The sequence below is a fragment of the Balaenoptera musculus genome, chromosome 2, assembly GCF_009873245.2.
Source record: "Balaenoptera musculus isolate JJ_BM4_2016_0621 chromosome 2, mBalMus1.pri.v3, whole genome shotgun sequence".
NCBI classification, from domain to species: Eukaryota; Metazoa; Chordata; class Mammalia; order Artiodactyla; family Balaenopteridae; genus Balaenoptera; species Balaenoptera musculus.
This window is the reverse complement of record NC_045786.1, coordinates 132,264,523-132,287,811: the sequence shown is the minus strand read 5'-3', so window position 1 is coordinate 132,287,811 and position 23,289 is coordinate 132,264,523. Positions and strand designations below refer to the sequence as shown.

General features: G+C 33.1%; 1 protein-coding gene across 1 annotated transcript in view; it reads left to right on the top strand.

Moving 5' to 3' along the window:
* Positions 1–23,019, top strand: part of EXOC5 (exocyst complex component 5) — a 53,330-nt gene extending 30,311 nt beyond the window's left edge. The window contains exons 11-18 of the mRNA XM_036841529.1: positions 1,211–1,420; positions 2,732–2,879; positions 12,709–12,817; positions 16,342–16,462; positions 17,639–17,725; positions 19,630–19,738; positions 19,935–20,150; positions 20,807–23,019. Coding sequence (XP_036697424.1) covers positions 1,211–1,420; positions 2,732–2,879; positions 12,709–12,817; positions 16,342–16,462; positions 17,639–17,725; positions 19,630–19,738; positions 19,935–20,150; positions 20,807–20,995 — 1,189 coding nt within the window. The 3' untranslated portion in view covers positions 20,996–23,019. The remainder of the gene's footprint in view (positions 1–1,210; positions 1,421–2,731; positions 2,880–12,708; positions 12,818–16,341; positions 16,463–17,638; positions 17,726–19,629; positions 19,739–19,934; positions 20,151–20,806) is intronic.
* The last annotated feature ends 270 nt before the right edge of the window (positions 23,020–23,289 follow it).

The window sequence follows — 23,289 nt, the reverse complement described above, 5'->3', positions numbered from 1 at the left end:
ATATACCTTTTAGCATTAAATACTTGACTGTATAGACTAGTATTGTACAAGAGCAGCATTCTTAACATGTTAACTTAAGGAATTGGATATTATGCTTTATATTAATGTACTTTAATGAAATATAAAAACCTTGTTTAAGACTTGAGAATTTTGTTTCTGATTTTAATTGTAAGCTAGTTCATTATTCTTTAACTTTTTTCTTTAAGAACTAGTATAATTACATTTATCTGCAGTTAAAACTTTAAAAGTTGAGAAAGGGAGTGACAAACTCTTTTTTAAATTTATTTATTTTATTTTTATTTATTTTTGGCTGTGTTGGGTCTTTGCTGCTGCGTGCGGGCTTTCTCTAGTTGCGGCGAACGGGGGCTATTCTTTGTTGTGGTGCCCGGGCTTCTCGTTGCAGTGGCTTCTCTTGTGGAGCATGGGCTCTAGAGCGCAGGCTCAGTAGTTGTGGTGCACGGGCTTAGTTGCTTTGCGGCATGTGGGATCTTTCCGGACCAGGGCTCAAATGCGTGTCCCCTGCGTTGGCAGGCGGATTCTTAACCACTGCGCCACCAGGGAAGCCCCCAGAGTGACAAACTCTTATATGACAATTTCAGACTTAAGTCTGATGTGAAAATTTGTCTTGTGCTTTTGTAAATGGCAGTGTTATACTTTGTAGAAGCTTCATGTGGAGTTTTTTTCCAACTCTATTGCTTTCCTTTATTGTCATCACTTTGAGAAGAGGGTTTTCAAAAGTAACTATAATCAGGAAGTCCATCTCAACAACAGCACTATTGTGAGCCTATCTTGAACAGTGAGAAACAGAAAATTAGAGGAAAGTCCAGGGACAAAGACTGAAGAGAATGAACAGTGCATAGACTTCTCAGTATTTTGACTTGTGTACCATGTCATGAATGGCATACTTGAAGCCATTCTGCCACTGTTGCCATTTCTAGTCTGGTTGGTTGCCTCAGTTTCCTCTCCTGAGTCATCTCTAGGAGTTTATGGTAGTTTTCAAAACCACGATGTTGTTTGTAATATTCATTCTACTTAATATATATAACCCTATACAGTCGCTGTCTGCATCCTAAGTAACTTCCCAGGGTTTAAGAAATGGTGGTGTAACATAAGTTATTAAAAAGTCACGTTATAAAAATATGTGTTTCTTAAATATTGTTACTATACCTAAAATATACATTAATCTTTTCTCTCCCTTTTGCATGAAAAGAACCACAAATCTTTCCAGCAAGTTGATGGAGTTTAACTTAGGTACTGATAAACAGACTTTCTTGTCTAAGCTTATCAAGTCCATTTTCATTTCCTATTTGGAGAACTATATTGAAGTGGAGACTGGATATTTGAAAAGCAGAAGTGCTATGATCCTACAGCGCTATTATGATTCAAAAAACCATCAAAAGAGATCCATTGGCACAGGAGGGTAAGTGTTTTTGTTAAATGTTATAGTTAAAACTAAAGATACTAAAAGCTATTATATTTGGACAACTTGTGAAATATTGATAGTCATTAGAATTTTCTGTGAAGAATTTTTTTAATACAGTTTGTTTACACCATTCATCAAATCCTTTCTCTCGAGCCACATGTTGAAATGTTCCTACATAACATTATTAAAATGTAAAGCAGAATACTAGTACCATAAAGAGTTCCTCCCTCCCTCCCTCCCTCCCTCGCTCCCTTCCTGCCTGCCTTCCTTCCTTCCTTTTTTTAGACTGAGTAAATTATTCCAGGTTATTAACTAGGAAGCACATTGTTTTATTGCTGCTATTGCAGGTGTGGTTAAAAAGAAAAATGCAGATAGTTCACAGTTTTGTACCCTGAGCTTTTTCATGACTTGGGCATAAAATTATTTAAGTAATACATTAAAACGTGAATGTACTTACCTACTAGAATAAAATTAAATGATTTGCTGTAAGAATTGGTGGCAACTCAGTTATCTAGATCTCAACTATCTGGAATTGAGTTGATTTTAGGATGACTCAGAATGACCTCTGTGGAGCCATATAATCAGAGTTGACAGTTCACATAATGCACACCCAAATCATTTTCTTGTTTCCCAGTTTGTCATATATTAAATAATGATCATGGAGAGATTATAATTAGCAATAAGAAGTGACATCTGAAAGGCAGTAGCAAGTAAAAGAGAAAAACTAAAAAACAATCATAAGAATTTTTTGAAAAATTAGTTCACAGTCTGGAGCTGTATATTCTAGGATCAAAAAAAATGTAATTTTCTAAAGATACTCTCATGTAATAAATGTTCTTAATGACCCTCAGTCATTGAGAAAAGCTAAATTATGTTTAATAATAATGAAATGTACAATATGTTTAAATGGTTAATGTGTTTAAAAATCTTTAAAATTTTAAAGTTTGTTTTAAGCAGGACCATTTAGTTATCTGGAATATTAACTTATTTGGAAAAGCCCACTTCCTAAGGAAACCAGACAAGGAGTTTTGGGCTACTGAGTCACAATTGTAGAGTTGAAAGAGACTTTAGAGATAATAACTCCAAATCTACTCATTTTTCAGACGAACGTCTTCTGTTTAGAGATTAATGCTTGCTTCACTTTACAGAACTACTTACTGAAATTAGAAGTTTTAGGTCTCCTGGCTGTTGGTCTTTGTTTCTTCTTCTTTCTTTTTCTTAGTTCATGTATACTAAGTTTGAGAGTATTTGAAATTGAAATCTATGTATAGTAGTGTTCTTTTTTCATTTGTTGGTATTATGCATTAGTATTCAAGATTTGAAAGAGAGAATTAGACAGCGTACCAACTTACCACTGGGGCCAAGTATCGATACTCATGGAGAGACTTTCCTATCCCAAGAAGTGGTGGTTAATCTTTTACAAGAAACCAAGCAAGCCTTTGAAAGATGTCATAGGGTAAGAGTAATTGTAGATTTATTTTATTTGTATATAGTTGTGTATTTTAATTTTTCTCTGGTTAGGAACAATTGTTTATTGTAATAAAAAATAGGATTTTTGCTTGGGGAACAGAATTATTTTTAAATTATTTAGAAGTATATTTTAACATAATTTTAAAGTTGAGCGTATCAAATTTTCTTTAGTGACCTATTAAAGCAAGATATGAAAGGGAAAGTTAGACCTCTCTTATAAAGATATAGAGTATTAGGGAGAGAAGGATGTTTAAGAACACAGATATCAAAGGAAAGGAAAAGTTGACTCCATTAAAATTTAGAATTTCTTCCACAAACATACTTTAACAAAGTAACAGATAAGTCACAGCCTCTGAGAAGGTATTTGTAACCAATATTACTAACAGAAGATTTATAAAACAAATAGTAGTGGCTAATAATTGTATACCACATACTATGTTCCAGGCACTATTCCACGCACTTTAGGTATGTTATTAACTCATTTAATCATTGTAACATTTCTGTGTGGTTATTATTCCTGTTTTACAGAGGAAGAAACTGAGGTATATACTTCTTAAGTACGAAGTTGAGAGTTGAAGCAGTCTTAATTTTTTATTTGTATTGATGTATATCATCTATATACTTATATTGATAGATAGTAAATCAATATAAATCAATAGAATACAAGTCAAAGGCTACACATAAATACAGAAAATATAAATTATCAATAAGATATTCAGTCTCACTAGTGGGGAAATGAAACTTAAAACGGAAAATACTATGTCATTCTCAATAGGTTGGCAAAAATTAAGAAGTCTGTTGATACTAAGTATTGGTAAGGGTGTGGAGCAATAGAAGTTCTCATACACTGCCAATGGAAGTAAAAATTGGTATACTTTGGAGAGTAGTTTGTTATTTCCTTAGAGAAATTTGTAGGTGCACATGACATGTCTAACATCATAAGCTATGTTGTTTGTCATGGTGAAAAATTAGAAACAAACAAAGTGTGCCATAAAGAGAATTGATAAACTGACATTGTTCATATACTAGAAAACTATATACCAATTTAAATGACTAAACTAGAGCTACATGTATCATCAGCATGAATAAATCTCAAAAATGCAATGTTTAGTGAAAAGAGCAAAATGGGGAAAAGATATATTCAGTATACCACAACATAAAATTTTAAAAAGTAAAACAATACTTTATATTATTAAGGAGCATACACAAGCATGGGTGTGATAAACAACTTCAGAGTAGTGGTTGCCTTGGGAGGAATACCCAAGGGACGTTATCTGTATGTATAATGTTGGACAACTCCTGCCCCCCAAAAGGAAGAAAATCTGAAGTACGTTTGGAGAAATGTTAAAATATGACACATCTGGGTAGGTGATGGGTATATTTGGTACAGTAATATCTGTACTTTTCTGAATACTGGAAATATATTAAAATGTTTCTAAAGCATCGGATCATCAAACATGAAGCTGTCAACATATTTATTTGAATCACAGCAACTAGGTCTAAATCATGACCTTCTGTCTGGAGAGTCATGAGATTGAAAATCAGTTTAATTCATTGCAGTCTGATCCAACAAACATTATTTTGTGTTTACTTTGTACCATCTGCCATGTTAGGCATTGAGGTTATAAATACAAGACATTTACATTACTTTTGATTAGTGTGGAGAAAAGAGGTAGACATAAAAAGAATTAGTGCAAGGTAGGTAAACACTGCTGGGACCAAAGAGGAAACAACCAGCTCTGCCTGGTTAAGGAATTGAGAAAGAGTATCAGGAAAGATTTCAAAAAGGAGGAGACATTTGAGGTCTGGATCTTGAAAGCTAAATAGGATATCTTCAAGAGGATGATTCTGGCAAGCTGTTTCAGGAATAGAGAAAATTACGTGCACAAAGACATATACAAATATCAATCATGCAGTATGAAATGCTTGAACTAAAAAAGGATGTGGGGAGAGTAATAAGTCAGGAGGTTGAAAATGTAGACAAAAACTCTTTGTATACCATACTTAGAAATTTGGACTTGACCGTGTTAAGTGATGATGGAAACTTTAAAGGATATTAAAAAGGGCAGTGTAATGAGCAGATTGGTGTTTTTTTCCTTTCTTTTTAAAAAACTTAGTAACTTTGAGATATAATTGACCTTCAATAAACTGCATGTATTTGAACTGTACAATTTGATAACTTTGGTAAATTATGTGTACATTTGTGAAACTATAACGCAGTCAAGATAATGAACAGATCCATCACCTCCAAAAGTTTCCTTCTGCCCTTTTAAAATCTCCCTTTCGCCTCCATTTCTGTCCTTGGGCAACTGCTGATCTGCTTCACTGTAGATTAGTTTTCAAAAAGAAGGGGATGCTTCAGGACTGAGTCTTGAAAGCTAAATAGGAATTTTCAAGAAGTTGATTAATTTTCTAGAATTTTTAATAAATGGGATTATAGTGTATTATACTGTATACATGTGTTTCTGGATTCTTTAACTCAGCATAAATGTTTTGAAATTCATTCATGTTGTTGTGTGTATTAATTAGTATGTTCTTTTATTGCTGAGTGTATTTTATTTAATGAATACGCCACAATTTGTTTATCCATTTACCTATTGATGGCAGTTTAGATTGGCTCCATTGTTTGACTATTACAAATGAAGTTGCTATGAATATTCATGCATATGTCTTTATGCAGACATATGCTTTCATTTCTCCTGAGTAGCTATATGATGTGATATGGTAATTCTTTTTACGAAACTGCCAAACTGTTTTTCAAAGTTGTTTCATGTGACATTCTTACCAGCAGTATATGAGAGAGTTGCATTTGTTCCACATGATTTCCAACATTTGGTATGATCAGTCTTTATTTTAGAGTCTAATAAGGTATGTAATGATACCTTATTATGGTTTTAGTTTGCATTTTCCTAATGACTGAAGATGAGCATCTTTTCTTGCATTTATTTGCCATTCATGTATATTATTTGGTGTATTTTGCGTGTGTTTTTTAAAATTGGGTTGTCTGTTTTCTTATTTTTTGACAGTTGTATATCTGGTTAAAATTCATTTATTTGATATATGATTTACAAATGTTTTCTTTCAGTCTGTGGCTTGTCTTTTTCATATCTAAAGAGTATTTCAAAGAATAGAAGTTATTAATTTTGATGATATCCAATTTAACACTTTTCTGTTATTGAAGGTATTTTTGGTATCATATTTAAGGAATCTTTGCCCACAAAGATTTCCTCTTATATTTTCTTTCTTTTGTTTCCTTTAAGTTTTCTTTCCTTTTAAAAAAAATTTTTAAAAAAATTTTTCAACAATTTTGAAAGGTTACTTTCCATTTACAGTTATTACAAAATATTGGCTATATTCCCCACATTGTACAATACCTTGAGCCTATCTTACACCCAGTGTTTTCTACCTGCCACTCCCCAACCCTTACATTGCCCCCTGCCCCCCTGCTCTGTAACCACTAGTTTGTTCTCTGCATCTGTGAGTCTGCTTATTTTTTGTTGTATTCACTAGTTTGTTGCATTTTTTTAGATTCCACATATAAGTGATATCATACAGTATTTGTCTTTTTCTGTATGACTTATTTCACTTAGCATAATGCCCTCCAAGTCCATCCATGTTGCTGCAAATGGCAAAATTTCTTTTTGTTTTTATGGCTGAGTAGTATTCCATTGTATATATATACCACATCTTCTTTATCCCTTCATCTGCTGATGGACACTTAGGTTGCTTCTATATCTTAGCAATTGTAAATAATGCTGCTCTGAATATTGGGGTGCATGTATCTTTTGGAATTAGTGTTTTTGTTTTTTTTCGGATATATACCCAGGTATGGAATTGCTGGGTCATATGGTAGTTCTATTTTCAGTTTTTTGAGGAACCTCCATACTGTTTTTCATAGTGGCTGTGCCACTAGGAATGTTTACATCCCTACTAACATTGTACAGGGTTCTTTTTCTCCACATCCTTGCCAACATTTGTTGTTTGTAGACTTGATAGCCTTTCTGTATGAGGTGTGACGTGGTATCTCATTGTGGTTTTGATTTGCATTTCTCTGATGACCAGTGATGTTGAGCATCTTTTCATCTGCCTGTTGGCCATCTGTTTGTCTCCTTTGGAAAAATGTCTGTTCAGATTCTCTGCCCATTTTTTAATCAGGTTTTTTGTTTTTGATATTGAGTTGTATGAGTTTTTTATATATCTTGGATATTAACCCATTATCTTACATATCATTTGCAAATATCTTTTCCCATTCAGTATGTTGCCTTTTTGTTTTGTTGATGGTTTCCTTCGTTGTGCAAAAGCTTTTAAGTTGGATTGTGTCCCGTTTGTTTATTTTTGCTTTTGTTTCCCTTTCCTGAGGAGACGGATCCAAAAAAATATTGCTAAGACCTACGTACTGCCTATGTTTTCTTCTGGAAAAGAGCGTAGCGTACTGCCTATGTTTTCTTCTGGAAGTTTAATACTACACTGTTTTGATCACTGTAACTATAAATCTTGAATCAGGTAGTGTGAGTCCTCTAACATTACCATAGAAAGCGTTTTCATATAAGTCTAATAATTTGTCAGTTTCTGGGGAAAAAAAAAGTTTGGGATTTTGACTGGAATTGCTTTGAATCTATAGTTCTGTTTGTGGAGAATTGACATCTTAGCAATATTGAGTTCTCAAATACAGTTGATTTTTATATGTTGATTTTGTACCTGCAACCTGACTAAACTCACTTATTCTAATAGCATTTTTTGTAGATTCCACAGGATTTTCTGTATAGAATATCATGTTTTCTGCCAATAAAGTCAGTTTTACTTATTCCTTTCAATATAGATGCCTGTTGTTTTGTCTCTTGCCTTATTGCCCTGGTGAGAACCTCCAATACAATGCTGACTATAAGTGGCGAGAGCATACACCTTGCATTATTCTTTTTGTTTGTTTGTTTTTAAAATTTTTTTTAAACATCTTTATTGGAGTATAATTGCTTTACACTGGTGTGTTAGTTTCAGCTGTATAATAAAGTGAATCAGCTATACGTATACATATATCTGCATATCCCCTCCCTCTTGCATCTCCCTCCCACCCTCCCTATACCCTGCATTATTCTTGTCTTTATCATTAATATGATGCTAACTGTAGGTTTTTCTTTTTTTTTAATTTTTTTTATTGACGTATAGGTTTTATTTATTTATTTATTTATGGCTGTGTTGGGTCTTCGTTGCTGTGCACGAGCTTTCTCTAGTTGCAGTGAGCGGGGGCTACTCTTCGTTGAGGTGCACAGGCTTCTCATTGTGGTGGCTTCTCTTGTTGTGGAGCATGAGCTCTAGGTGTGCGGGCTTCAGTAGTTGTGGCTTGAGGGCTCTAGAGCTCAGGCTCAGTAGTTGTGGCGCATGGGCTTAGTTGCTCTGTGGCATGTGGGATCTTCCCAGACCAGGGCTTGAACCCGTGTCCCTTGCACTGGCAGGTGGATTCTTGACCACTGCACCACCACGGAAGCCCCTATTGACATATAGTTGATTTACAATATCATGTAACTTTCAGGTGTACAGCAAAGCAATATGTATACATATATATGTATACATATAAATATGTAACCTTATAGGTTATCACATAATATTGAGTATAGTTCCCTGTGCTATACAGCAGGTCCTTGTTGGTTATCTGTTTTATACATAGTAGTGTGTATATGTTAATCCCAGCCTCCTAATTTATCCCTCTCGCATCCCGCTTTCCCCTTTGCGTAACCATAAGTTTGTTTTCTGTGTCTGTGAGTCTCTTTCTGTTTTGGAAATAAGTTCATTTGTGTCGTTTCTTTTTCTTTTAGATTCCATATATAAGGTATATCATATGAGATTTGTCTTTCTCTGTCTGGCTTACTTCACTTACTATGATAGTCTCTAGGTCCATACATGTTGCAAATGGCATTATTTCCTTCTTTTTTATGGCTAAGTAATATTCCATTATATATATATGTATATATAATTTTTTAAATTAATTATTTATTTATTTATTTATTTTTGGCTATGTTGGGTCTTTGTTTCTGTGCAAGGGCTTTCTCTAGTTGCGGCAAGCAGGGGCCACTCTTCATCGTGGTGCGCAGGCCTCTCACTGTCGTGGCCTCTTTTGTTGTGGAGCACAGGCTCCAGACGCACAGGCTCAGTAGTTGTGGCTCACAGGCCTAGTTGTTCCGCGGCATGTGGGATCTTCCCAGCCCAGGGCTCAAACCCGTGTCCCCTGAATTAGCAGGCAGATTCTCAACCACTGTGCCACCAGGGAAGCCCCTGTATATATAAATTTATACACACACACACACACACACACACACACGCACACCACATCTTTATCCATTTATCTGTCAATGGACATTTAGGTTGTTTCCATGTCTTGCTATTGTAAATAGTGCTGCTATGTACATAGGGGTGCATGTAACTTTTTGAATTATAGTTTTATCTGGATATATGCCCAGTAGTGGGATTGCTGGATCATATGGTAATTCTATTTTTAGTTTTTTAAGGAACCTCCATACTGTTCTCCATAGTGGCTGCAGTTTACATTTACCAATTTACATTCCCACCGACAGTGTAGTAGGGTTTCCTTTTCTCCACACCCTCTCCAGCATTATGTATAGACTGATGATGGCCATTCTGACTGGTGTGAGGTGATACCTCATTGTAGTTTTGATTTGCCTTTCTCTAATAATTAGCGATGTCGAGGATCTTTTCATGTGCCTCTTGGCCATCTGTATGTCTTCTTTGGAGAAATGTCTATTTAGGTCATCTGCCCATGTTTTGATTAGGTTGTTTGTTTTTTTGATATTGAGCTTTATGAGCTGTTTGTATATTTTGGAAATTAATCCCTTGGCAGTCGAATCATTTGTAAATATTTTCTCCCATTCTGTAGGTTGTCTTTTAGTTTTGTTTATGGTTTCCTTTGCTGTGCAAAATCTTTTAAGTTTAATTAGGTCCCATTTGTTTTTCATAGGTGCTGTTTATCAGATTGATGAAATTCTTTTATTCCTAGTTTTCTGGGTGTTTTTATAAGGATTAGATGTTAGACTTTGTCAAATGCTTTTTTTGTTGTTGTTCTGTTAACGTGGTGGATTACATTGATTGATTTCCAAATGTTAACCTTGCATTCCTTTGATAAACCCCATTGGTCATAATGTATTATCCTATTTATGTATGGTTGGATTAGGTTTGCTAAACTTTTGTTAAGAATTTTTGTGTTTGCCTTCAAGAGGGATATTGATGTATACGTATTTTTTTTCTCGTAATGTCTTTGTGTAGTTTTGGTATCAGGGTAATGTTTGCCTCATAGAATAAGTTGGAAAGTGTTCCTTCCTCTTCAATATTCTGGAAGACTTTATGAAAATTGGTGTTATATTTTCCTTAAATATTTGGTAGAACTCACCAGTGAAGTCATTTGGGCCTGCAGTTTTTAACTTTGTGAGGGTTTTAAACTACAAATTAACTTCTCTAGTAGATATGGAGCTATTTTAGTTACTTGTTTCTTTTTAAGTGAGCTTTGGTGGTTTGTGTCTTTTAAGATTTGTATATTTCACACAAATTGTTGAATTTATTGGGATTAAGATGTTCATGGTGTTGCCTTATTATCCTTTTTTTTATGGTCAATTGATTTTGTGTGTGTGTCCGTGTGTGTGATTTTTAATTGAAGTATAATTTGTTTACAATGTTGTGTTAGTTTCTGGTGTATAGCAAAGTGATTCAGTTATATATACATAATATATATAATATATATATTCTTTTACAATATAGGTTATTACAAGATATTGAATATAGTTCCCTCTGCTTTACAGTAGGACCTTGTTGTTTATATATAGTAGCTTATTATCTTTTTAACGTTTGTAGTATCTATAGTGATGTCTCCTATTCATTTTTGATGATTGGTATTTTTTTGTGTGTGATCATTCTGGCTGGAGGTTTATCAGTTTTATTGGTTTCCCCAGAGAATCAGCTTTTGGTATCATTGATTTTTCTGTTTTCTGTTTTGTATTTCATTGATTTCCACTCTTTATTACTTCTTTTCCTTCTGCTTACTTGGGTTTCATTTGCCCTTCTTTTTCTAGTTTTTTAAGGTGGAGGTGAGACATTGATTAGAGACCTTTCTTATTTTCTAATATAGACATTTAGTCTTATAAATTTCCCTTTAAGGTACTGCTTTAGCTGCATACCACAAATTTTAATTTGTTGTATTTATTTTCATTCAGTTCAAAATACTTTTAAATTTCCCTTTTGATTTCTTTTGGCCCAAGAGTGGCTTAGAAGTATGTTATTTCATTTCCAGATATTAGGGGATTTTTTAGATGGCTTTCTGTTATTGATTTAAATTTGATTTCGTTGTGGTTAGAGGACATACTTTGTGTGATATGAATCCATTTTAAATTTATCGAGACTTGTTTTTTAGCCCAGAATATGATCCATCTTGGTAAGTGTTTTATGAATACTTAAAGAAAATGTACATCCTGATGTTGTTGGATAGCGTATTCTATGAATGTCAGTTAGGTCCAGTTGATTAACAGTGTTGTTTATGTCTTCCATATCCTTACACATTTTCAGTCTACCTCTTCAATGAGTTATGCATGAATGTACGGATGTAGAGAGGAGGAATGTGAAAAATTAAATTTATTCTTTGTGGCTTGCTAAGGGCATTTGTTAAGCATCAGTGAGCAAAGAAGGGAGGTGAGGGTTGTGGTAGAGAGACTGATGAGAAGGGTAAAGGTTAGGGTTGTATTAAGAGGACCAGGAAGGGAATTGAGTAATACCGAATTAGTATTTATAATCAGTAGAGATTTAGGGAATTTAAAGTGGGTTATGCACTTCAGTGCCCATTACTCTGAGAGTGGATCACAGATGGAGACTACAAATAGGCAACAATCAATTGATAAATAATATAGGAAGCAGTTATAAGAAGTTGAGAGGTAATTTTCTAACTTTTAAAGAGGGATTTAATTTTCTCAGTATAATTACTAATAATTCCTTTACTAAGTAGTTAATCAGCAGCAGCAACATCAACATCAAAATGAAAATTTATTATTGTGAACTTATTATATGCCAAACACTGAGCTAAAAATACCTTACATGCATTTTCATACTTTATTTTCACCTCAAGGCTAGGATATAAGTACTATTAATATTATTCCTACCTTACAGATGAAGAAATTGAGGCTTGGTGGGGTTAAATAACATCTCAAGGGTTCACTCAACCAAGAAGTGATGAAGGGGGGATTTGAGCCTGTCGTATTTTATAGTGTGTCTGTTATTGACTTCCCATCCCTACCCTCCAATAAAATAAAGAATCCTTTTTGTTCTGAGTTTTACTAGAATAGCATTTATTCATTTGGTGGCTCTCAGAATTCTTTTACTGTGACTCACAATAAGAAAGGCACTTTACATGGCAGTTGAGTGTACATTTTTTATATGTATTTATGTGTGTGTGTATGTTATGTTTGTAAGTGTTTATTTCATTAAAACATATTTGGTTTTAATGTGTACTTTAGATATTATTTTCTATTGGTTCTCTCTTCTTTTCTCTCTTTCTTTCTTGTCACAATCCACTAATAGGTTACAATCCAGGTCAGAAAAACATTGATCTAGTCTAAGCCAGGAGAGTTGTAGACAAACATGGAGCATTGTAACTGTATGTACATGAGAAAGGCATTTTGGGTGGGCAGGAAGAGTTTTAAGTTATCATTTTGATACCTGAATACTGACTATGTCTTATACAAAGTTGATTGCTAAAAAAAAAAAAAGTATTGCCTTTTTTAAAAGGTAAACTTGAGGAGTGATATATTTGGTTTTTGTTTTTAAAGCTCTCTGATCCTTCTGATTTACCAAGGAATGCCTTTAGGATTTTTACCATTCTTGTGGAATTTTTATGTATTGAACATATTGATTATGCCTTGGAAACAGGACTTGCTGGTAAGTATATTTATTTGTGTTATACTTCGTGTTAAATTCCTTTAATCCTATTTGGTTAAACTGTATGCATAATGTTGTTTTATATATATTCAACTCTATCTGTCAAAAGCAGTTCAGTGCAATGAAATGCTTTTTGAGCTTCTGTAACAAGGATTTGTCAGATACTAGAAGCTATAGAAAGACACAGTTCTCATATTGCTTACATTGACCAGGGCTACATAAGTCACTACAGTGTATGGAAGAATGTAACACAGTGCTGTAAGCTATGAAATGCCAAAGGAGCAGAAATGGAAGTGACAGCAATTCTGGTTGAGACAGTTGAGTAAAGTAAGATTTAGAAAGGAAAGTAAGCCTTTTCAAAATAAGCCTGGAGAGGAGTAGATTCATATAAAATTTTTTCTTTTATTTTTGGTCTTCTGGGTTTACTGGTATTAATAGGATAATAATGACTTCTTCCCTAAATTACAGTCCCATTAATTCAGTTGCCTCCTTGACCTCTCTCACCTGTTCTGTGTGCATCTCAAATTTAATATATGCCAAATGAAACTCTTTATCTTCCACCTAAACTTCTTCCTTTCCCCTTCTTTTCCATGTCTTTAAAAGGCATTACTATTTACTGTTTGCTCAAGGCCCAAACCCCGGAGTTATCATAATTCTCCTTTTCATCAAACCTGATAGCCAGTCTATCAGCAAATCCTGTCTGTATACTGCCAAACATAACTCAAATTCGTCTCCTTTTCTCCATTTCCGCTGATGCCACCCTGATTTAAAGATCATTATCTCTATCCATTCCTAACTGGTCTCTTTGTGTACATTCTTACCTTTCCAAATAACTGACTCCATGTAACAGTTATGTTATAAATTCAAGGGTCTTAAAATTTCTTGGTTAAGACCCTTTAGTGGTTTCCTGTTACTCTTAGGGGAAAAACAACAAGAAACTCTTCATGAAAGTATAGCTTTTGATCTGGCCTCCTCTTATATATTCATCTTCATCTCATGTTGCATTTCCCCTTACTACCCCAGCCCCTTTGGCCTTCATTCATTTTCCTCACTCAGGTTCTTTGCACTTGGTATCTCCCTACCCCCCAATCCTTTTCCTTCAGCTCTTCTCATGTCTGGCTTTTCACCCGTCTGATCTTAGCTAAAGTGCTACCTTCTTAGGCCTTTGCTGATCGACTTAGCTAAAAAGTGACACCCCTTTCCCAGCCTAGTTATGCATTATTTCATCAGTGAATTAACTTTTTTCATAGCACTTGTTACAATGAAATTTTCATTTGTTAATATCTGCCTCACTCACCAGAATTCATTCATTGGACACATGCTTAAGTCCTTACCCTTGTACTCATGCAGCTTACATTCTTGTGGAAAAGATAGACAAATGACTAGTAAGTGCAATGAATAAAAATAAAATTGAGTAAGGAATAGAGAATAGTAATGGGAGGTAGGATAGGGAATTCAGGGGCAGAGGGCTTCTTTAGAAAGGCTGGTCAGAAAAGGCCTCTCTGAGGAGACATGAACCAGAGAGCTGAATGAAGTGAAGGAGTAAATTGAGTATTTGGAGAAAGAGTATTTTAAGTAGAGAGAACAGCATGTAAGTTCTCTTGAATAGTGAACTTCACGGGAATCTTACCTGTCTTAGGAATCTTATCTGTCCTAATTGCCATTATAGGCTAGCACCTAGAAAGCACATAGCACATGCTCAAAAATGTTTGACTGTATATAACATCATTCCATAAATTTTCTAAGGTTGAAGCAAAATTACCCATAATTCAGTAACCTTGTGGTTTATTCTTACCCTTTTTTTTTTTTTTTAACCTGCAGGACGTAGATAAGCATTTGTAGCATGCTTCCCCCCCCTCCTCCACCCCATACAGCAGAAACTTGACATCAAGTATTTAACATTTGCCATTTACAAATAAGCTAATGTGGTAATTTTTATTGGGATAATAATATCCACCTCAAAGATGTGAAGATTAAAGAAGATAATAAAAAAGTAACATGAATTTGATTCTATATGGTATGAAAGAGTTGTTCTTTAGCTAGAATGGAAGCCTAGCTTCTTCATTTTAATGGCAGTATTCATAATTTGGAAGGGCTTAGAAAATTTCCTGGTAGGATGAGAATGTCCCTTATACTCATAAACATTTTCCATGCAGCTATTTAGTTAGTACATACTGCTATTATTTCTAATGATTTTATAAAATTCTGTCATGCATATATATTATAAAGTTAACCACTCCCTATTATTAGACATCTTGGATCTTTTCAGCAATTTAGTAGTATAAATAATGCTACAATGAACATTGTAGAGCTTAAAGTGTTTTCCTTATTTTGAATTATTTTCTTTGGATAAAATTCTGGAAGTGAAATTACCAGATCAAAGCGTATTGCAAATTAAAAAATTTTTATACGTATAAACTATTTTCCTAAGTGGTTTTTTCCCACTAATCTATACTGCTATTGGCATGTATGATTATACCAGCTTTTCTGCACACCACTGAATATTCTTTAAAAACTTTAATAATTTAGTGGTTAAAAACACACATCACTATTGCCTTTTCATGTCTTTCATTAATAGCAAGGATTAGTATTTTCTACATGTGTATTGACTTTATTTTTTTCTCTTGTAAATTTGTGTTGGAGCCTTTAATTTTCTTATCAATTGGTGATTTTGTCGTTTATGGGAAAATAAAACACCTTTATTTTCCATTTTTAAAACTTTGAAAAAAAATCCTCCTCCTGTAAAGAACTCTAGGTATTAAACTTCTGTTTTCTCATTTTCTGTGAGTATTTTTCCTAGCCCCTTATGTCTTTGAACTTTAGCTAGAAACATAAATGTCTGTGGTTAGTAGGGACTTCTAGAGTTTAACTATTACTCTCTTAACAAAAGAGGAAACTGAAATCTGGCGAGATCAGCTGTCTGTTTTGGGGTCAGAATGTGAAGTGGCTTGAATACAGTGCTGAAAATCTGGAATTTATTATGTTGACAGTGAGGAGACTTTGAATTATTTTTGAGGAAATAGTAGAGAACATGGTGAGTGAAATATGTTAAATACATTATTATGGCAACAATATATAGCATCAAAGATAAGGAGATTTGAACCAGGATACTAATAAGAAAATTATTTTAACTGTTATCAGAGGTAATGAGGCCTGGTTATAAGAAAAATGGTAGAAGTGTATTCATGGCTCATGTGAATCATTGGGCATAGGAGGGCAGGAAAGGGAAGGAGAAGGTATAGTCCAAGACGATTCATTTATTGATTTATTTATTTTTTATTTATCTCCGCAAATAATGAAGACTTGAGTAGATAGTGAAAATTTGGACGTAAAAACGTTGGATGAATTTTATTAAATTATTAACAAGTTTAATTTTACTCTTCTGTCCACAAAAATTATTGCTGATTTAATGAAACAGCAGTTACTTTTATGCATGTTGTATATATAAAACCACATTCTTTTTTCTGTTGCTTACATGAATTTCTTTAATATGATTCTAACATATACATGCCTTCCAACTTTAGGAATTCCTTCTTCGGATTCTAGGAATGCAAATCTCTATTTTTTGGATGTTGTGCACCAGGCCAATACTGTTTTTCACCTTTTTGACAAGCAGTTTAATGATCACCTTATGCCACTAATAAGGTTAGTCAAATTGTCTGATTTTTCATTGGTGTTTCAATGAATATTATAATACTCTACTTCTTGTTAAAATTTAAAAGTAATAGATGTTCGTTAAAACATCAAACAGGAACAGGAGGGTGTGAAATAAGTAAAAGCCCTTTTCCTCTTCCTTGCCTTCCTGTTTTCCTTCTGTGGTATTAATTTTAGTTTACTGAATGTGTCAGAAACCTAAATCTGATATGAAAGACAACTTCTAGCTTGTTCCCACTTATTATAATAAAAAGATGTACAATAACAATTTTGTGAGATCAATAGGACAGGTTTTGATGAGGCATTAAATAAGGTTTAGTTTATATCTTCCTATCAATTTATGTGAACTTTTAAAGCATGTGAGGATTAAATAAGGTAGTGTATATGTGAACATGCTTTTTAAAATTGTATGTGTAGTACTATAATTAAAGAGGAAGAATATTCATATAGAAGATACAATTCTAGACATTTTGTATAAACGTTGATATGCCAAGAAATAATTAGTCTAGAAACGATCTCAAAGATAAAGATTACTTGTGATCCCTGAATCACATTTTGAAAGGAAATTTACTTTTTAAAGAGCTCTAATGTCACATAACAAAGAATTCACGTAATTATTAGGGTTGCATATTCTTTAATATTTTGGGTGTTTTTTGACATTTAGGTAATATTCAGAAGGTAAATATGGCTACCAAGTTGGTTTTGTTTTTCATTTTTTTTAATATAGGAAAGCTAAATACAATTGAATTGGGTGTTAGTCTCCAAATTTTAATTATTATAATTTGCTGTATTCTCAAGACTTTGTGATTTTTCTTACTGATATACCAGAAATTTAATTAAAAAGGAAACCAAATAATTTCAGAATTTCTAAATCACATGTTTATATTCTAAAGGGATGTCTCCTCACAGATGAAAGTAATAAATCTAAATCCTCCTCTTCCTTCTCTTTTAACTGGTTAATTTTTCCTAGCGTGAGTATTGTAATGAATTGGGCATAGTGAATACTAAATAATTACTTTACTATTTATATGCTTCTTGGATTGGTGAGCAAATTAAAATAATGTGTGTGTGTGTGTAGGTATATAGCAATACACATATGCCTATGAAAAACTGTTAGAATTGTAAGGCTACTAATGTGATCTTTTTCCCCCTTTAAACATTCAATAGCTCTTCTCCTAAGTTATCTGAATGCCTTCAGAAGAAAAAAGAAATAATTGAACAGATGGAGATGAAATTAGATACTGGCATTGACAGGCAAGTTGTTAGTTTTACTATTTCTCTTGCATTTTTTTTGTTGTGTTTATTTTTTTATTTTTAAATTTTTTTAACATCTTTATTGGAGTATAATTGCTTTACAGTGTTGTGTTAGTTTCTACTGTATAACAAAGTAAATCAATTATATGTATACTTATATCCCCATATCCTCTCCCTCTTGCATCTTCCTCCCACCCTCCCTATCCCACCCCTCTAGGTGGTCACAAAGCACCGAGCTGATCTCCCTGTGCTATCTCTTGCATTTTTTTAAAATTGTAAAAACACCATTGTAACAACATGAAAATGATTTTCAGAGAAGAAAAAAATCTATTTTAATTCCACCATCCTGCTATAACGTTTGATTTTATTTTTACATATTGTTTTCATCTTTATTAGAATGTTGTTTTTATTGGCTTCCAGGTTTATTATTTATGGAAGTCAGTATGTTTAGACTTACTTTTAAAGCAGATTCTATTTAAAATCTTTTTTTGTAAATGCCCCCTCCTACACACACACACACACACACACACACACACACATGCGTGTGTGCACACACCCTCTCGCTCTCCCTCTCTCTCTCTACAAGCTCCTTAAAAATGGTATGTAACATAGAGGATTTTATTTTCAGTTAGAACTGTCAGGCTAATATCTGAAATGCTTTAAATAAATATACTGATTTTCTAAAAGTAACTTCCATTAAGTGAATGCAGACTCTACATTCAAAAAAGTTTTGTAATGTGTATTGTAGTTAATTACCTGTTCATAATATGGAGCAGTGGATCTCTGTCTTTTGAGATGATGGTGGGCATTTATATATTGATGATGACAATAGCTACTATTTGGTTTGGCCAGAAAGTTCGTTCGGGTTTTTGTAACATGAAAAACCCGAACGAACTTTTTGGCCAACTCAATATTTATCAAGAATTTGCTATGTGCCGGGCACAGTACAAGGATCTTTACCTGTATAATTTCGTTTATTTAAGTAGGAAATACTGTTCCCATTTTACAGGTGAGGAAATGAAAGCTTAAAGAAATGAGGTAGTTTGCTCAAGATCTAATGCTGGATATTTGGGACTCAAATTCTAAAGCCCATGCTACTAGGTTTGGGCATATTTTTATTTACTGTAATTCTACTCCTTTCTCTTCTATTCAAGAAAACATATTTGAATATAAGTTAGTTACAGGAACTCCAGCCCTTAATTAATATCTTTGTCTTTTGCCAATCTATTATCCTTTCCCAGCTTTATTTTATTCATTGTTGTGCTTAGATTGCTTGGTCCATCTCTTTAGTTACTCCCTCGTAATTACCCTAAAATTTATTTCCTTTAACCATAATTATCTTACAGATGCTAAAATCTGGATTAATGCAGACTCTTTTATTCCCATAACCGTATGGCTGATTGCTGTTGGAGAATACCACGTAACTCAAACATTATTCGTGCCATTACAAACACATACTCTCATTTCTCAACTGGGTCTTCAGTACCACTTGTTCAGCCTCCTGCTTGTCCTTAGACTGCGAAACTCGGGTTCTTCTCACCTGTTCTTCTAAACTTTGGCCATTCCTCATAAGCCCCTCTATCTTACTGCCTTCCTAAGCATTCTCCAAATATAGTTGTTAAGGAAACAAATGAGTGACAGTCTTCTAAGAGCTTTAAGATTTCCTTAAATAGAGTAATGGGCGAATGAATCTTTGCCCTGTGTTTTGAGCAGGAAGCTAATAAAACTAAGAGGTCTTTGATGTCAAGACCTAGAATTTACTTTTTAAAAATCTAAAGTATACCCATAGTAAAATAGTCTCATGGTGACATGAAATTAAATAATTTAAATTTAATTTGTTATAAATAAAAGTAAATATAAAGTAAATTAAATGGATCAAATACATGGTGTTCTCAATTCTCTAGGACATTAAATTGTATGATTGGACAAATGAAGCATATCTTGGCTGCAGAACAAAAGAAAACAGATTTTAAGCCAGAAGATGAAAACAATGTTTTGATTCAGTATACTAATGTGAGTAAAATGATTCAGTATGCTAGTAAGAATATCTGCTTTGTTTGTACTTTTGTTAACATTTCATTGATGTATGTTATTATGCTCCAAGTTTTTTTCTTTTATACTTAGAGATTAATGAGAAACTATATGTATTTTCTCCTTAGCTAAGCTGATACACATTTCTATGTAATAAGTATAGAAAAAATTTTTACAGGCCTGTGTTAAAGTCTGTGCTTATGTAAGAAAACAAGTGGAGAAGATTAAAAATTCCATGGATGGGAAGAATGTGGATACAGTTTTGATGGAACTTGGAGTACGTTTTCATCGACTTATTTACGAGCATCTTCAACAATATTCCTATAGTTGTATGGGTGGCATGTTAGCAATTTGTGATGTTGCTGAATATAGGAAGTGTGCCAAAGACTTCAAGGTATGTATTCACAAATATCAAACTTGTAAATAGGTTCAAGAACATAAGTCAGATCATAAAAAATGTGTACTGACTTATAATCATTAGTGAAAAGTTTATAACTTTTGTTGACATTGTAGTGAGACAGATCTAACATTTCCTAACTGAAAAAGTATTGTTGCAGTCATATTCTCAATATTAACATATTTTTGCTTTGAGCTTTATTTTAGACAAGGCCGTATTTCAGTTCCATAGTCCGAATGACCTTATTAAATAACGCGCATGACTAATGCTGCATATATCAGATATCAGGAAAATATGTTCTTTCTTCATGTACATCTCTCTGAAATCAGTTTCCCTTAATGTTTAAATTATTTAAGAAACCTGGTAAATCAATGATAACTAATTCTAGTTTACAAAAGTATAAATGATTATTACTATTTAAGAAAATTGGCATAATATGAATCTTTTCAAAAAGATTATAGTGAGTTTTATAATGTGTGAAATATTTGAGTTTTAACACTTAAGGAACTTTAAAAAATTCTAACGTTGAACTCTCCAACATTAGTTAAGTCCTGAATAACAGTACGTAAGTGAGAAGAATTTACAAACTGATTGTAAAACTAAACATTATTTTGTTTCAATGTTATTTTTTTCCTTCTCTTATCTCAATTCAGATTCCTCTGGTATTACAGCTTTTTGATACTCTGCATGCACTTTGCAATCTTCTGGTAGTAAACCCAGATAATTTAAAGCAAGTCTGCTCAGGAGAACAACTTGCTAATCTGGACAAGAATATTCTTCACTCCTTCGTACAACTTCGTGCTGACTATAGATCTGCCCGCCTTGCTCGACATTTCAGCTGAGGTTGAATTTACAAGGGCAGTGTGTTGTACTTCAGCAGGCCTTGGTTGATAGAAAGCACAGGCGGTTTCTTATGATACAGCCAACATTTTATTGAAAAATGATGACTGTTTAGAAAAACAGCAGCCATACTTACCCTTGAGATTTTTTTGAAATTTGGACACTACTAAGCATATTTTGCTCTTTTCCCTTAAGTTGAATTTTAATTCCGTTTTTGAACTTATAAATTTCAAACTCTGTAAAGCTATATGTCATTGTTTTCATCCTGGAAAATGTTGGTGTCAGAAGGCAAATGAGATGTTACCAGTGTTCTGGTTCATGTTCTTTAACATAGTCCATTGGGAAATTTCACCATCCTATTTTGCACTAAAGATGGGTAAAATCCAGCAAAACTACATTATTATTTATCAATTTTCAGCACTGGTAATTGTGAATCAGGTTATTTTAGGTTTTTCTAGAGAACTTTTTGCTTCTTTCAGAAGGTTAATTAACAATTGGGCATAATTTTTGTAGTTGGTTGATTGGATTTTTCTGAGGTACAACAATAATACTATTCCAAGAAAAATGTTATAAACAAAACTAAAATGATGAAATGTTTTATGTAGGTATTAGCAGTGGATCAGAATACATCTGCTTTCTGGGTAAAAAAAAAAAAACTTAAAAGTTTACAATTTCTTATTTGGTAAACAGATTTTTAAGCCAATGCTAGCAAGAAATTAATAAAATTATTTTATATTTCGCTTAAGATAAGGTGGAGGATCTTAACTAAAGGACCATATTTATTCATTATTTTAATGTTATAAGGGAAGTAAAAAAATGAGGTATAGTCTAAATGGTACATATGAGAAGTATTGACAGTGTTTAGCAACAATACAGTCCTTTAAGATTTCTACCTTTATGCAAAACTGGAATAAGATGGAATGGCTAAACATGCAGGTAGTCTTCTATTTTAAGAGGAGTTGGGAATTGATAGTTAGCATTATATTCTAAGTCTCGAGATAAACTTTGCAAGGGCTAGTTGCTTTTTAAATCTATAGTTTCTGTCATTACCTTTTTCAAGGCATTTCTGAAGCGATTCCTACTGAATGTAGTTAATTGAATTGGCTTAATATGGTGGCATAATAAATCACTTATAAAATTTTAAACATCAAGCAGAAATTTAGAAAGATCTTTACTCTAAAAACTATAAACTTGCTCTGTGAGAATGCATTCTTAGCTATATGTAGTGTTTCAGCTTTCATTGTGTTTTTCATAGTCTTCAGGAACAGATAAACTTTAATGTTCAACTCATTCTTGACTTATCTTTTTCTTTTAATGTAGGCTTTTTGGCCTAATTTTGGAAAACTAATTTTAAGAATATGTTTCTGAATGTTCATCAACTTTACCAAAACTTCCAGGTCCAGAGTGAGCTAGCTACTGATTAAGTTACTATTGACTGAATTTTCTTCATTTTCTGTTTAGCCCAGTGTTATCAGGGTAAGCAAGAGAAATGAAGTATGCCAACTTTTATCAAAGCATTTTAGGAAATTGTGGCAGCTTTAGAAGGCTGTCTAGTTTTCTATTCCTTAGCCAAAGGAAAGCCAGAACAGGTTTTGGATACTAGAGAAAGTCATATGCTTGTACTATTGCCGTTTTAGAAAGCTCTGATGTGAATTCAAATTATACCTCTGTTACTTAAAGCCAACAATTTTAAAGCAGTAGTTTTACTGGCCACTTGAACTCTTTGTACACAGTGTCAATTTGTAAAAAAATAAAAAAGGGAAAAAAATATCAAATAAAACATGAGAGAACACTTTAAGACTTCCAAATCAGAAAAGTGCTTCAAATTATTTTGTTTGGATTAATTTTTTAAATGTAAAACATATATTTGTTGCTTAGATATTTTGTTAATTATTATTTCCATGTTTGAATTCTGTGCAATATTTTCCATTATGTCCATTGACAGGACAGTAACAAAGAAAACTCATAAGTGACTACTTAATTTAGAAGTGTTAACATTAATGCTCAATAAACAAATTCCCTGCAATTGTTTTTTTTTTATTTCACTCCATTTTTACATTTTGAGGACATTCATACTGAATTTTATAAATTATTTTTTATTTAAATTTTTAAGATGTTTCTTATTTTTCATAGCATAGGTCTTCCTTTTTAAGCAGAAAAATACTTGATTATATAATCAAAATTAGAAACAGATCGTCTTTCTCTAAGAAAAAATAATTTGTTGTATAAAGCAGTATGCATTCTTTGCATTCGTTGTATTTCATTTTGAAAGTATTTTTCATATTAATGGGCACTA